This window comes from Pan troglodytes, chromosome 1, assembly GCF_028858775.2.
Source record: "Pan troglodytes isolate AG18354 chromosome 1, NHGRI_mPanTro3-v2.0_pri, whole genome shotgun sequence".
NCBI classification, from domain to species: Eukaryota; Metazoa; Chordata; class Mammalia; order Primates; family Hominidae; genus Pan; species Pan troglodytes.
Genome location: NC_072398.2, coordinates 41,716,532 through 41,733,228, shown reverse-complemented (window position 1 = coordinate 41,733,228; position 16,697 = coordinate 41,716,532). Strand labels below are relative to the sequence as shown.

Here is a 16,697-nt window from a genome sequence, read left to right as displayed (position 1 = left end):
GAAAAGGAAGTATGTGAATTTCCCTTATTAAAAAAATTGAAGAAATACAGAGGTACAGAAAATCCAACGATGATGGCAAGACACTTAAAGGATCCTGTGGATGTCTCTCTGAGGAAGCAGAGTTGAATCTGCATTTACAAAATGGAAAATTTAAGGGTTACTCAAGCATACTGTTTTTCAAATCATCTACGAAAATCTCTTCCCAGGGTGACTTCACTTGCCCACAGGCCCTTTATTCTGTTACATTAAGTATGATATAAGCAAGAACAAAACCTTTCCATAACTTTTTGTTTTCATAGCACATGCATTGCATTTCCACTTTGTTAGCTCTGCAAGTTAGACCTTTTGAAGTGTCTGGGTCATCCCACATTTCTTCAAAAAAGATGATGTGCATCCTCTAGGTCGCTCCAGTTCTTGTAGGTAGGTAGATAGAATTCTAAGTTGGGTTCTTTGGCAGTGAAGATGATACCCTATATATTAATGTAGTATCTATCTAATGTAAATTTTGTTTGATGAATATCAGGTATTTTATTGAAAATATTTCAAACAGTTAAAATTATGGCCTGAATCTGGGGCTAGAAGTGAGTTTTTCTATGGCAATAAACTGTTTGACTTACCCTTTCTTGGTCTCAGTTTTCTTATCTGGAAACAAGATATTAAGTGCAATTTAATAAATATTTGTTAAACACTTTCTACTGTTCTACTGTTTGCCATGCACTGTGTTAATAATGAGAGGTGATCAAATGAGATAATAGGTGGCAAACTGCTTTGCAATGTTTTCAACACTGCAATACAGTTCTACATGATGGGGAACCTTACTAAAATACTCCTTTTTCTAACATTATGTTATTTTCCCACCTAAGAGCTCTTCAGTTTAATCTTAGGAACATTGGAATCATAATTATTATTTCATTCATTATTTCATACTTTCATTTTTCCCAAGTTGCATAAATCTTAATGTTGATTCACCTTTGGTTTTCTGTAGATACCAAGTGAATTTTGAGATCATAAACAGTTGCCTTTGAACCTGAAAGTTTTGTTTCTAATTTGGGAGATAATATGCTCTTATTAATTTACTGAGAAGATATGTAGAATTTTGTTTTTCATATTTCTGTGTTTTGCCTTGGTTTTCTGTTAAACCATCAGCCTCTACACTTTCTTCTAGAACTATGTATATGTGTTGAGCATTGTTCTGGGAATAGCCTTTTACTTCTGTCATCCGAATGTTCTAGATCACTCTGAATTTTCTGTCTTGATTTAGTATTCAAATAAAAAATAAGATATTGAAAATGGTGGAATTAGTGGGAACTGGTGACAGAAAGGGGGAAACCCAAAATTTTTTAGGAGCTGTGATTTATTTCATGGATAGTGTTTCTAAGTTAATGATACAATTCTAGGGGATCAGTTAAATAAACTTCTAAAGTAAAATACTGTAAAAACTTACCTGTGGTAGAAATAGCTGTTTTTTAAATCACAGTTTTCACATGGCAGTGCAATTGTACGGTGTCTCTATTTTGCTGATTTGGAGCCAAATACACTCATTAGTCACGTTAGATTCAGTTACTATTCTAGTGTCATCTGTCATTTCCTTTGTAGTACAGACCAATAGAGTTGAGTCCAAGGACACTGGGCAGGGTTGGTGGGGGTGGTGGTGGGAGGGGGGCTGTTGGTGAGGAAAGAGAGAATGAAGATGGTGAGAGAAAAGGGCAAATGGGTGCATTTGAGAAGAAAGATTGTGTAAGCTATAAAAACGATTTGATGTTGACCAACTTATTTGACCAATTATTTGCTGTTGTTCAGCTCAAAATAGTGCTTTGAATCTTAAAAGTGAATATAACTTTTTGAAATGAAATTTAATCTACCATAGACTGAACACTAAAAAGCATATTCTGTAGGCAAAGTAAATATAGTTTGCCCTCCAATCTCAGATGATAATAGTACAGGCATATTTCCTGTGATGGAGAAATGTCTACATATCTGTTATATCTACTATAAACTAGGTAAATGTCCTTCCCATTAACCACATATGTTAATGTTCAACTTCCTTCTTTCTGAGACTCAATTCACTCATCTAAAAAATGAAAGTGAACTCTAAGATACTTTCTAGCTCTAAAATAACATAATTCTGTCACCATATTTGAATGCTCAACGATCAAAACATTTAATCAAAGCATGATTGGGTTGAAACACTTTAGAAGCCTCTCAAACCTGTCAAAAACTTTTATTTGAGCATTGTGATACTCCAAATATATTTCTTCCTTTTTCTTTCGAAGAAAACAGGACAAATAAAACATGCATTTGTCAAAAATTTGTGACATAAGGAAGCCATATACAAAATGCAATCAATATCTCCTATTTGTAACTCACTTCATAACCAGTATGTATGTCATTGTGAAACTATAATATAATTTTAATTGCTCATGTTTCTATTAACTGTGTTACCATATCTTTTCCCCTTCAAGGATTTCTTGCTGGTACTCTATTAATTGGTACCCTAATTCTGGTCGTTGGACTATGGAAAATCAGAGTGAGCAGAAATTCTGGTGATTTTTAAAAATTTATTCCTAGTTTATTTCCAGTAAAATTTGGTACTGTATCAGTAGATGACTCTCTTAGCTTTATTTAAATTTTGGCGTGTCTCTGTATTCATTTTTGTCTGTAATTACTATCCTGGATTAACAGACTTCATGTCTGTTTTTTCTCAATATATTCAAAGGCGCATTTCAAAGCAAAGTGACTTGAAGTCTCATTTTGTGATCTATTAATCCACTGATTTTTTTCCACTCAGTGTAATTTATGATAGTATCTAGTGTTGCACAGAAGCAAAGAAATCTAGGAAAAATCAACCTCTAACATACTGTGAAATTGCCTGTGATTAGGGCTTTTTCTCACTTATATTAATAGATGCCAGTCCAGCTCAAAACAGCGCAGTGGTTAAGACAGCAGACAAATGGGGGAAATATAGTACCTACCTCATATGATTATAATCATATATCAAATGAGTTGCCACTTGTCAAGTGCTTAGAACATTGCTTGGCACATAGTAAGCACTCAGATATTAAAACAACAACAGCATACACATACATCAGTATTATTTAAAATATCTAATCTGCATTGAATATACATAATGTTAAGTATAAATGTCACGATTGGCTCTGATGTGTCCTGTAGACAGAGGATGATTTGAATTGACCCTCTTCTGTTTTGTAGTTTTAACTGTTCAGAAAACTAGTTGTGGAATTTATACAAACTTGAGTTATTTCTAAGCTGCCCTAATGCCTGTCCATTTTTCCCATTAATAAAAAAACTATTACTTTAATGCTGTTATTAAATTGTCTGTTTTAATTCTTTAGATGATGTGACCTATCTCCTTTTTACCCTCTACAATTTTTCTACTTAAATTAAGAATATTACTTAAGCCTATTATAAGTTAAAGCATGTAAATATTCTTTAACTCACTAAATGAGTCAGTCTTGTAGAAAAATATTTGACCATTAGGTTCAGGGGAGTGATTAATAATTTTTACAGGCATTTGTTTAATATCAACAAAATATTCTAGCTGTCATGATAGCAAATATAGTAAGACATAACTTTTTCTCCAGATATATCAGAAATGTTTTAGGAATGTGATTTAGAGCCTAGCAAAAACTCACAGTTAGTACTAAGTCATCTAAAGTGAGTTGGTATGGAAGCATCAGCAAAGCTACTCTGAAAAAAAATTAAACCACCAATCTTACGTACTTTCTTGTATTTGTTCCAACTCTCCTTTTGAAATACTGTTATCAGTTTATCAAGTTATAAAGTATCAATGTATAGAGTATTATCAGTTTACCAAAGCTACTGCTTTGAGACTCCCTGGATCGGTGGGAATGGAGACTGGGCAGGGGAGGGCGGAGGGCGGGTGGGGGCAGGGCAGCAAGATGTGATAAGTTTACCAGGTGCTGTCTCTTGGCTTTCATCAGTTTCTTTACATACTTTGGTAAGGTAATTGGCTGTGATACTTGTATGTCCTATTAAGGACATAAAAGTACTGGAACATAGAAGGAGGGAATACAGTAATTTCTGCTTATCCTCGGTTGGCGGGGGCAGGGTGTTTCAAGACCCCCCAGTGAATGCTTGAAACAACAGATAGTGCCTAACCCTATATATGCTGTGTTTTTTCCTGTGTGTACATACCTATGAGATAAAGTTTAATTTATAAATGAGGCACAGTAAGAGATTAACACCAACGAATAATCAATTAGAACAATTTATTGTAGCAAAAGTTATGTGAATGGGGTCTCTCTCTCTCTCAAAATATCTTATTGTATTGTACTCACCTATTTTCAGATTGCAGTTGACTGTGGGTAACTGAAACCACAGATAAGCAGACTAGTGTATTTGTTTTGAATTGTATTTTGGGGTTTTGCAGTGAACTTAATTGCTTATTTTCTGAATTAGAGGGAAAGTCATGCAAACTCCTAAGAAAGAATTTGTCTTTTTTATGTGCACATAAAAAACACTCCGCTTGCCTTATTTTGGAAACATAAGCTGTTGAGGGTAAGAGCTAGCTTTATATATGTTTGGCTAGCCTCCTGATTTCATACTGATTTAATTAAATATTTGATCTTAATTAAGACAGGATATAGTTAATGTGCAAGTGATAATGTGGTTTCATTTAATGATTCTTCATGTTTGCCTATCAGAGGATTGATTTATTTCTTTTAGAAGAGTTAGGTCTGTATGATAAATTTTAGTTTAGGGATGGAAGTGTAAGCAGATGCCTGACTTCGTTTTTGATTGAAATGACAGTTACATAATTCAATTCAATAGTTTTTTTCTTCTCTACTATTCAGCTCTTATAATGCACATGAGAGCAACAAAGTACTCAATGTTGTGTTTGACCATTTAAGTGTGACTGGTGGTACCTCAGAAATAAGACTTTCTGGTAAATTATAAAAGGTATATATGGTTTAATAAAATTACATTTCTGTATCTTGCAAAATATCCATTAATACCCTTGGCTAGGGGGTTCTTCATGACTTTTAAAGGATAATAGAGGCTTAAGTCTCTACTGTCACTAGAGTTGTTTTTTTCTTTGTTGAATGAATGACTAATACATTGAATCTCTCATTACTATGACACATCGTCAGTTCTGTACTTGGTAGCAGTAATGCTTACCATCTCATCCTACATTTTGAACTCAGTTTATTGTAACGATTAGATGCTATAATGCCACAAATATTCGGGGGGAAAGGGATGATACATTAGGACTTATAAGAGAATGCCTTCATTATGATAATTTGCATCATGAGATGGTTGACCTACCTTGTATTTCTCCTTTTGCTTGGTGGCTTTTAGAGTTTTTAATGTTTAAGAAAAATTATAATATGTGCTAAGATATCCTTTTATAGGTCATGTTTATAGATCTTAAAAGACATCTCATATCTTTATACAAAATTATCACACAAAAATAACTTGGTGTAAATGTATCTGTAAAACTTTCTGAGTGTCTTCATCTCTTAATCTTCTCTTCCACATGTAGTAGTATTCAGGGGTTTTTATTTATTTTTATACTTTTTTAACATCTCCCACACTTAGGAATTCATTGACTTTTAATCTGAAGGTACCTTAATTCATTCTAGCTTAGCCACTATTCAACTCGAGAAACTAAAAACTCCATGTCACATTTTAGTTGTTGCTGTAGCTGATAAACCCCACCTGTAGAATCTTGTCCATATTCTATTACTCATTTTTTTTTTGTTTTGCACCCCAAATTAACTGATTCTTTTTGGTGATTTATCACATAGTAACTAAAAATTTATATTTATCACTAGTAAATAAAATCATTTTGATTTTAACTTTTTTTTTTTTTTTTTTTTAAATTTCAGGGCACACGTGTTTCACATTGACAGGTTTGCTTGGGATGCTAGTAACCGTGGGCTTGCTGACTTAGCCAAAGAAGAGTTAAGAAGAAAATACACACAAGTATACGGACTGTTCCTAGTTTCTTAGACTTATCTGCATATTGGATAAAATAAATGCTATTGTGCTCTTCATTTAGGATGCTTTCATTGTCTTTAAGATGTGTTAGGAATGTCAACAGAGCAAGGAGAAAAAAGGCAGTCCTGGAATCACATTCTTAGCACACCTACACCTCTTGAAAATAGAACAACTTGCAGAATTGAGAGTGATTCCTTTCCTAAAAGTGTAAGAAAGCATAGAGATTTGTTCGTATTTAGAATGGGATCACGAGGAAAAGAGAAGGAAAGTGATTTTTTTCCACAAGATCTGTAATGTTATTTCCACTTATAAAGGAAATAAAAAATGAAAAACATTATTTGGATATCAAAAGCAAATAAAAACCCAATTCAGTCTCTTCTAAGCAAAATTGCTAAAGAGAGATGAACCACATTATAAAGTAATCTTTGGCTGTAAGGCATTTTCATCTTTCCTTCGGGTTGGCAAAATATTTTAAAGATGAAACATGCTGGTGAACCAGGGGTGTTGATGGTGATAAGGGAGGAATATAGAATGAAAGACTGAATCTTCCTTTGTTGCACAAATAGAGTTTGGAAAAAGCCTGTGAAAGGTGTCTTCTTTGACTTAATGTCTTTAAAAGTATCCAGAGATACTACAATATTAACATAAGAAAAGATTATATATTGTTTCTGAATCGAGATGTCCATAGTCAAATTTGTAAATCTTATTCTTTTGTAATATTTATTTATATTTATTTATGACAGTGAACATTCTGATTTTACATGTAAAACAAGAAAAGTTGAAGAAGATATGTGAAGAAAAATGTATTTTCCCTAAATAGAAATAAATGATCCCGTTTTTTGGTATCATGTAGTATGTGAAATTTATTCTTAAACGTGACTACTTTATTTCTAAATAAGAAATTCCCTACCTGCTTCCTACAAGCAGTTCAGAATGCCGTGCCTTGGTTGTCCTAGTGTGAATAATTTTCAGCTACTTTAAAATTATATTGTACTTTCTCAAGCATGTCATATCCTTTCCTATTAGAGTATCTATATTACTTGTTACTGATTTACCTGAAGGCAATCTGATTAATTTCTAGGTTTTTACCATATTCTTGTCATCTTGCCAATTACATTTTAAGTGTTAGACTAGACTAAGATGTACTAGTTGCATAGAATATAACTAGATTTATTATGGCAATGTTTATTTTGTCATTTTGCTTCATCTGTTTTGTTGAAGTACTTTAAATTTCATACGTTCATGGCATTTCACTGTAAAGACTTTAATGTGTATTTCTTAAAATAAAACTTTTTTTCCTCCTTAACCACAGTTATCACAACTAGCAGTTGTGATAGTTTCTAATTTCCTAATAGTTTCTAATATTAGGAAATTCTTTGAACTTTCCTAGAAGTTCTAAGAGTAGGCACATATCCATCCACCTATTCATTCATTCATTTGTTAAATATGAGGGCCCACTCTGCCTATTCTGTAATAACCCAGTGCTTCCAGGGATAGCAATAACACTGGCTCAGCTATTCAGAAAAAAAGCTGAGTGCCTACTATGTGCAAGTTGTCATATGCTAAAATGTGAGCTTACCAAGATAACTGCAAGTGTCTGCCCTCAAGTTGCTTATAGTTTGCCACAGGAAGACCAAAATATATACTTATTGAGAGAAAGAAGATAAAGTTACGAATGTTACAGCCCCGAATATGGTGGGTGCTTAAGCTGTTTGTTAAGCAGTTGAGTGGCAGGGTGGGAGATATTCAAGGCAGAAAGCTGATTGAGAAAGCAGTAATAGATGAGATTATAGTGGCAGGATGGTCGAAGTAGGAAAGGCTTAGAGCAAGGGCTAGACTATGTCATGTGTTCTGTGTAGAAGTGAAAATTGTAAGCTCTAGACTTTTTCTGCTCGATCTAATTAGAATCAGTGAGCATAAAATAGGTTTCTAATAGCAAGAACTTGCTATTTAGATAAGGGTAAAAGCGGAAATACTATTAAACAGTCATTTACCTTGAAGAAAATATAAACAGTAGGCTTGTGAGGGTAAAGATATTTTCTTGTAGGATTTATATTTACCGTGTATCCTGTAGTTACGAGGTTGAGTGGTTTTATTTTTGCTTAAGATAACCTCTCCTGTGAGATTTTACTTTGATTGCAAAGGTTGTATTGCTTTTCCTCTTGAGACTGATGTATTTGTTACAGCAAGTTATACCTGCTCACTGTAGAAATTTGAGTTTTATAGTATTTAGCCCACTATCACTGTCACTTTTCTGGGAATACTTGAACATGAATAATTTTTGTCTTGTCACACCCTAGCCCTGTTTGCTTTGGTTAATGTCCAATGTGCAAATGCCTCATTTTCCTCCCACCCATCCTGAGTGTTTTCTTCCTCCTTACCAAAACTAAAACAGCCCCTTCCCTGAAGGTACTGCTTCCTTTGCAGCCTATTCCAGTGGTGGCTGGTTTATTTTCATCCATATGACTCATTTGTTAAGAGGTGGTGGAGGTGTTTTCCTTGTTCCTTTGTCATGTCTTCCATCTCAACCCCCACACACATCTCTTTAAAAAGAGTAACTGTCCATTCACTCTGGTAGGGTAATTTACTAAAATGTCAAATGTTTTCCCTGTAATTCTCCTTGGTGAAAAGCATGGATTCTGGAGACAAATCGGAGCCCTGGCATTTATCAGCTGCAGGACTCAAGGGATATTCCTTGTCAGTGTACCTTAGTTATCTATGTGTAAAGTGGGCCTAAAATCAGTACCAGCCTCATAGGATTTGCAATGAGAATTAAGTTAATACACGTAGAGCTTAAAATAGTGCCAGCCATGTAGTAAGTGCTCAGTAAGTTTTAGCTCTTTTTAATGCACAGGTGGAGAGATTGCCTTAGGTGGAAGCATGCAGGGCTTCAGTACGTACTAGGAGGGAACTGTTGCAGGTGGGTTGGAGATGCCCATGGTGGCAGCTTTTGAAATTGATTTCACATTTCTTCTGTTTTCTCAGGGACATATACATCAAGGTCATCATAAAAATGATGACACATGAGGAGGTGTTATGTTTGAAGACAGGCAGAGAAGGAAAGGACTAGAGACATTTAGTCAATTAGCAGGCAATGCTAAAGACCCAGTTGAGGTGAGTGCTCATGAATTTAGAGTGCAATCATCAAGCTTGGTTCTGAGTTTTTCTGCAGTCATATTTAGCTTTGTAGATACAGTCTCAGAAAAAACCAGTTGCTTGGATTTAATCATGATTGGGTGTTCCCAGGTGAATTTGATGACGTGAGTTGAGCATGTGCACAAGGGAGTGATTAAAATGATGGACCATAGAATTTAAGCTATGTGAGAAGGGAAGTGAAGACATATGAGTGGTAAGAAACAATGAGTAACAGGATCAATATTTTGTAGACCTTAATGGGGTCATGTCATTGTTAGACTTGGGGTACTATTTAGGATGAACTAGAATGGTAATATGCAGTAGTGAGAAATAAGAATGCGTCAATTGAGGGTAAAACAGAATTGGCAACCAGAGGACAAAGCTGTCTACAAATACACTTCCCCTTCATTTTGGGCACAAAGTTAGACACATTTCCTGGCACTCTTGCAGTTAAGTGTAGACATAGGACTGAGTTCTGGCCAAAGGAACATGATCAGAGATGTGTAGCATTTCTGGGTCTGGCCCTAAAACATCCCCATATGTGATCCTCCTTGCCTCTTTCCCTACACTGAGTTGATGAAAGTGACTGTAGTAACCTAGTAAGTCATGTGCTAAAGATAACAGAACCACAGAAAGGAAGGAGCTTGAGTCATTGCTTTGAGGAGAGCTGTCTGCTCATCAAGAACACCCACTTTAGATTTCATGTGAAGAAGAAATAAACTTCTGTAATCTTTGAGTTCTAACATTTTGGGGATTGGTGTGTTACGTTATTGTGGTTGACATTATCTAAACTAACACTGAAGCCTTCTAGATTTTGGTGATGCAAGGGTTTAAACAGAACTATGGTTGTGAGAAGTTGAGATAAAATGGTGGACAAAAGTATTGGTGCGGAGGAGGCCATGGAACATCTTAATTGATACTGAAATCACCAAGAAGCATGGGGATTCATGTTAGAGAGTGATACTGAGTCAGGGGCTAAAATCTTCATGAAATGAGTGGCTTGTACATCTGAAGATGATTGCAAACAAGAAGATAGCAGGTGCTATATTCTGATGATACGTGACTCGAAGGAAAGGGTTTTGTGGAAAGGAAGGAGGACTGGTCTGCAAATAGCAATGATGAATAAAATAGGGCACCAACTTCACCTCTATGCCTGGTACTATGTGGAATGAAAGTGCAATGAGATATTTTTGCCTATCAGAGATTTGTTTGCACATTCAAACCCACTGTATGATCCTCTTCCACCCCTTGTTATTGCAATTCCCCTACTTTCTGGTCACCCACCCCTGTCTGTTGAGGGATTTGGAACTGGCTCACTGTCTCCCAACCATCCTACAATCTGGTATTATCCATAATTATTTCACATTGACAAGGATGACTCCTTATAACATCTGTGCCTCTGGTTTTATTGACCTTTTGATTTCTAATGACCTCCTTCACTCTACCTGAGTCACTCATCTCCATGGAACCTTCTTAAATCACTAATTCAGGCATATTTTCTTGCTCAATATAATCTTTTCCGCTTTCTAGTTTAGTTACTGCAGTATGTTCATCAACTCTCCACTTTCTTCCTATTTATAAGTCTCCTACTGTGATGGATATTTTCTGTTTGTTCATCCAGGACCACTCTCTAGCACACTCCAACTTGCTGTGACCTCAGAGGCTGACCTATAATGGAAGCTGTGGAGGGGAGAGCTGCATTCCTTCTAATTTTTGTTTTGTCTCAAAACACTCCACAAGTTCTTATTTTATTTCATTTTTTTTCCTACCATCCTATCACCAAAAGATGGCTCCCCTTCCTTTTGACCTTTTCCTCTTTTAGGAACTACACCTTTCAAAGGCTATCAACTCAGATCACATTATGTTTATGGCCCTTTCCTGAAAGTAGTGCTTGTAGTTAGTGCTCTGGTCTACAAGGACACCTTTTCAGCATTTTCATTTTTACGGCAGACTCTTACTTTCTGGCAATGGTTTTGGAGCAATTTGAGGACTTTGCTAGCTCAGCTTTTTTCACTTTCATTGAAGTCTTTCCACAGACTGCCCTTGCTCACCACAGAGGCTTCTAGGAGTGGTGTGAAGGACTCCTGGGTTGTTTTTGTTTTGTTTGTTTTCTTATAGGCAATTTGAAGTAGGTGCTTTGTCTTCTAGTTATGTTGAGAATGTGGTTTTCATGTGACCACACTTCCTATTGGTGTGGCTGTGGAAAATCAGATGTTTTTATATATTATTGGTGGGAATGCAAACTGATACGGCCATTTTATAGGGGAATTTTCCAATATCTAAAAAAAACCCCACACATACGCATTTACCCTTTGATCCACCAATCTCACATCTAGAAATGAACTCTGAAGATATACCTCCAACAATATGAAAATATACAGTACAAGGATATTCACCAAAACATTGTTTGTCATTGCAAAAGACTGGAAACCACCTAAATGCTCATATGTAGGACTTGCTCAATAAGCTATGTTATATCCAAACAGTGGAGCATTATGCAGCTCTGAAAAAAGAATGAGGAATATCTCTATGAACTATTATGAAGTATTTCTAGGATATATTATTAAGTGAAAAAAGTAAATACAAAAGACTGGTATGCTACTTTTCATGTGAAAAAAGAAGAAATAAAAAATACACATCCTCGTTTGTACAAAAAGAAATGTAGGAAGGATAAACTAGAAACAATGAGATAGTTATATACAAGGTATAGGTGGAAATGATGGAGAAGATGGGAATTCCTTCTAATTTTTGTTTTGTCTAAAAAATTTTAGAATCATTGTCTCACATATTAAAAAGCCAAGTAAATATAAGCAATGAAAATAGGGAGAGAAAAAAATTCAACAGAATACAAACACAGCAAATGAACCTTTATATATATATATATATATTTTTTTTTTTTTTTTTTGAGATGGAGTCTCACTCTGTCGTCCAGGCTGGAGTGCAGTGGTGCAACCCCCATCTCGGCTCACTGCAACCCCCATCTCCCAGGCTCAAGCAAGTCTTCTGCCTCATCCTCCCAAGTAGCTGGGATTACAGGCATGTGCCACCATGCCCAGGTAATTTTTATATTTTTAGTAGAGATGGAGTTTCACCATGTTGGCCAGGCTGGTCTTGAACTCCTGACCTCAAGTGTTCGGCCTCTCAAAGTGTTGGGTTTACAGGCGTGAGCCACCACACCCCACCCCTTACTGTATTTCAAATGAATAACGACCACAGTTAAGAGGGAGCTGTGAGGTAGAATTGAATTAACCTCGGAACACAGTATTTTGATTATACAAACAAAGGGCTAAAGACAAGAATATGAACAAATGTTGGATTTTGTCTAGTGGGTTTGTTTTTCATAGTAGTATGGGTTAGCAGTTTCAACACTGCATTCTAAGATGGGGTAGGTAAGCAAATATATTGCAAATAATGAGTCAGGATTCTCACTGTTGAAGGGAATTACAAATAAGGGAACACTAGCATGGAGCCTGTGGTATTTGTAATTTGAGTTATCAGTATAAACTCATGATTTGGAACATAACTGATACACAGAGAAACGTGTATACACACACATACATGTGCATTATCTGTATTAGGTTCTCCAGAGAAACAGAATCACTAAGATATATATAGATATATGAAAAGATTTACTGTGGGAATTTGCTCATGCAATTATGGAAACCTAGAAGTTCCATAATATGCCATCTTCAAGCTGGAATCCCAGGAAAGCAGGTGGTGTAATTCTGAGATTGAAGTCTTGAGAACCGGGGGAGTCAATGGTGTAACTCCCAATCTAGGGCTTAAGGCCCAAGGACCAGGGCTGCTGGTGTGCAGATGCAAATCCTGGAGTTCAAAGGATTGAGAACCAGGAGCTCTGGTGTCTGAGGGCAGTAGAAGATGGATGTTCCAGCTCAAGAAGGGAAAGTAAGAATCCGTCCTTCCTCCACTTTTTTGTTCTATTCAGATGAGCCCTCAATGGACTGAACGATGCTCACCCACACTGTGAGGGCTGGTCTTCTTTATTCAATCCACTGACTTAAGTTCTCATCTCTTCTGGAAACACCTTCACAGACACACCCAGAAATAATGTTCTACCAGCCATGGGCCTGTTACTTAGCCCAGTCAAGTTGACACACAAAATTAGCTATCACAACATCTGTGTGTGTATATACATATGTATTTGCATGTGTGTGTATATATGTGTATATATATTCATGTGTGTGTATATGTGTGTATGTTGTGACTGGGTGTATACACATCCATATACATAAAATATTTCAATATATTTTGTATATATGTTATATATGTTATATATTATATAGTAATATAAAATATATTTATATAAGACTATAATCTATATTGTTATACATTATATAAATATATGTATATATAAATTATATACTTATAAATATGTTATATGTTATGTATACTATATATGCTATATGTATTATATATTATGTCATATATAATTTATTGAATATATTTATAGTATATGAAACATATATAGTCTGTCTTCTTGGAAAAGCATACAAACAATGAGACTCCAGATCCAGATTTCTTTTTTTTTTGAGACAGAGTCTTACTCTGTCACCCAGGCAGGAGTGTGGTGGTGTGATCTTCGCTCACTGCAACCTCTGCCTCCTGAGTTCAAGCAATTCTCCTGCCTCAGCCTTCGGAGTAGCTGGGATTACAGGCAAGCACCACTACGCCTGGCTAATTTTTGTATTCAGATCCAGATTTCTAAATGTCTTTCTCCAGTTAAAAAAAAAAATAGGGCTCCTGGGAGAAATGGCTGATCTCTGGGCTAGGGTAGGGAAACTAGAAGATGAACCTGGAATATCTTGTGGTATCACAAATTAAGTGTTCTGAAAAGAAGTGCTGAAAAAATTATAGTGACATGTCAAATGGATTCAGAAGCCAACATGAACAAGCTCCCACTGACCAAATCTGAAACAATTACAGCAAATAAATAAATAAATAACGATGGCAATGGATCATAGCACGTAGAATAAAATAAGAATTTCAGTCCATACTGATATAATTGAATAATAAAGAGAAGAAAGACACCTTCTTTATAGCAAGATTCCAATTACCTACATGTAGTAAAAATGATGCAATTAGAAAGTCAGCATTTGGCAACCATCACAGTAATAATTATTTCAGGCAAGAATCAATGAATGCTAAATCAGTAAAAGTCTGATGAGAAATAATTATATAGTCTTCAATTTTTTCTCCACAAATACTTAATTGCAAATAATAACTTTGCAGAAGAAAAACCTGACAGACACTATTTTAGCCAAGTGATCAAAACTAACATCACTGATATTGGGACAAATAACACCTAGTTCCTCCTGATAAGATACATTGAAAAGAACTCTGTCATTTCTGTGGTATTGTTGCCAAAAATCATAATCTGAATCAAAATATGAGGAAGTATCAGAAAAAAGACAACTTGACCGTCATCCTACAAAATACCTCTTCCAGAGTGGAAAGGTAGTGAAAATCAAGTAGAAGAAGGGAAATAAAAATTAATTTAAAAAATTAAGAAATGAAATAATAAAGGTAAGTGTAAAAATTAAAATAGAAAACAAAAATAATAGTGAAAATGAAATCAAAAGCTGGGTCTTTAAAAAAATAAAACTGATAAACTTCCATTTAGATGGGTAAAGAATAAAGAGATAAGACAGAAATCGCCACCCATGAACTTTTAGTAATGCAACAGAATACATCACTCACTGCAGAGCATAATCATTGGAAGAAAAATATGAGAATATGGCAGGCAACTTTATGCCAATAAAGTCAATAAACTGGGGATCACGATTATGATCAACATTCACTTTTGAAAGGGCCATGGAGGAAAATGAACCAGGAAGATCCTTCCTGGGGCAGAGCTACCACACTAGAGGCACACAGTATTGAGTATAATGAGACTTACAGAGAAGAATATAGCAATCTGGGGAAGCAGACCACACTTACTGAAAGTAGCACTGCAGAAGTAGTGTTTATTAATTTAGATTGTAATTTGAAATTGCCACATTATTCATTTCTAAGATTTCAAATTGCTTTATATCTGACAGTTTGTACTTCAGACCTGCCTATTTTTGTTTTACAGGTCCTATTTAGTTACTAATGGATATTTATCCTTTATTTCTCAGATTTGTTTTGATATGTTTATCACATTTTTCTATTAAGAGAAATTCCACTTAGAGTCAGTTCCTTTCCAAAGTTGATTTTGTTGGCTCTCTCTCATGGCATTGCATTTCTTCAAATTTTACAGTTGTGATTTGCAAGTTTTTTAAGTAGACTTTTTAGTTTGTTTCATTCTTTGGTAGATTGTATTAATGTTTCTAATTCTTTACTCCTTCCCTTTTACAGAATTATAACTGGACATCTGTTGCCAGGTGACTTTTCAGTGCCTTCCACTATAGTAGATGGAATATACTTCCCCACTCCATTGAGCCCATTTTTTGTTGGCTAACCTATAGTTTTAAGATTGTAATTTTTTTAAATCTAGTTACCTTGATTGCTTTTTAGAGAGCTATTAGTCCCAATAACTTAGACCACCATTATTTAAAAATGGAATTCCTAACCACAATGTATGCACCTCATCATAGGAAGGAACACAAATGGGGGAGTAGAAGAAAACAGAAATGTATTAATAGGTGACAGTGAGTACTTCAGCTTTATGTGTAATGTTTTATTTCTTGTATTACAAAGTAAAAGATATGAAGCATTTGACTAAAAATGTTAATTTATATAATTTGAATGATGGGTACATGGGCAGTTGTTATATTTATATATACTTTTACGTATTCTAAATTTTTTTCTCAAAAAAGAGAAACAGTCAAGGGTTAGTATTGTGTCATCAAACTCATTACAGACCTCAATTCATTTTGTTTTATTTATTTCTGAACAACATAATTTGAGGAAGTACAGCATACTTTAAGGAAATCTGTAGAAGGGCAAAGTAAAAGCATTTGAAAAAGTCTCATCACCTGAAAAAGGCAGAGAAAAAAAGAACAAAAGGAAGAAGTGTTCTAGAGGTCTCATCTAGTTTGTATAGGGAAGAAAGTTGAGGTAATACAGCTGTGTGGGAAAAGGGATAGATTCATATATACTTGTTCTTGAGAGCAGACATGTTGTTAACAATGAATGAAATGGAAACACAACTAATCTTTGAAAGAATGAGATGAACCTGAAAAAAACAACAAAAATAAGAAAAAAAGGAAATAATGATTTAAAATAGATAGTGAAGAAACTAAGATACAGACATTAAATAAAATGTAAATGGATTATTTTCTTTCACTAAAGCTTAAAGACGTAGTTTGGATTAGAAAACAAAAGCTGTGTATGAGGGACGTGGTGAAATAGTAAAGAAGGGTGGAAAATAAAAGATAAGCAAAGATAAAATGTAAGGTCAGACCAATTATAAAAGGCAAAGATTTATGAAAAAGGTAACATTCATAAATATGTATATATCAAACTACATGCAACTAGCTAAATACATAAAGCAAAATCATTAGGAATTTGTTAAGCCTAATAAAATATAATTATGACTGAAGATTTCAATACATCTCTGCCAAAATCAAACAGATTTT

At 34.9% G+C, this 16,697-nt stretch overlaps 1 protein-coding gene and 1 long non-coding RNA gene across 18 annotated transcripts in view; one reads left to right on the top strand and one right to left on the bottom strand.

Annotated features, from left to right (window-relative positions):
• The window catches only part of CD55 (CD55 molecule), a 48,255-nt gene extending 32,411 nt beyond the window's left edge, over positions 1 to 15,844 (top strand). For 9 of the 17 annotated variants that reach the window (XM_001166826.6, XM_054674362.2, XM_001166757.6 and 6 more), the window contains one exon: positions 5,871 to 6,038. In XM_001166826.6, the coding sequence (XP_001166826.1) occupies positions 5,871 to 5,935 (65 nt within the window). In that variant the 3' untranslated portion in view covers positions 5,936 to 6,038. Of the gene's footprint in view, positions 1 to 327; positions 417 to 2,462; positions 2,544 to 5,870; positions 6,039 to 15,474 lie in introns of those variants that run through there. The other 8 variants (XM_063810066.1, XM_063810073.1, XM_016937635.4 and 5 more) reach the window with 5 other exon arrangements.
• Positions 1 to 16,697, bottom strand: part of LOC129138161 (uncharacterized) — a 65,137-nt gene that overhangs the window by 6,121 nt on the left and 42,319 nt on the right. The window contains exon 2 of the long non-coding RNA XR_008541212.2: positions 1,445 to 1,663. This is a non-coding gene — a long non-coding RNA (uncharacterized LOC129138161). The remainder of the gene's footprint in view (positions 1 to 1,444; positions 1,664 to 16,697) is intronic.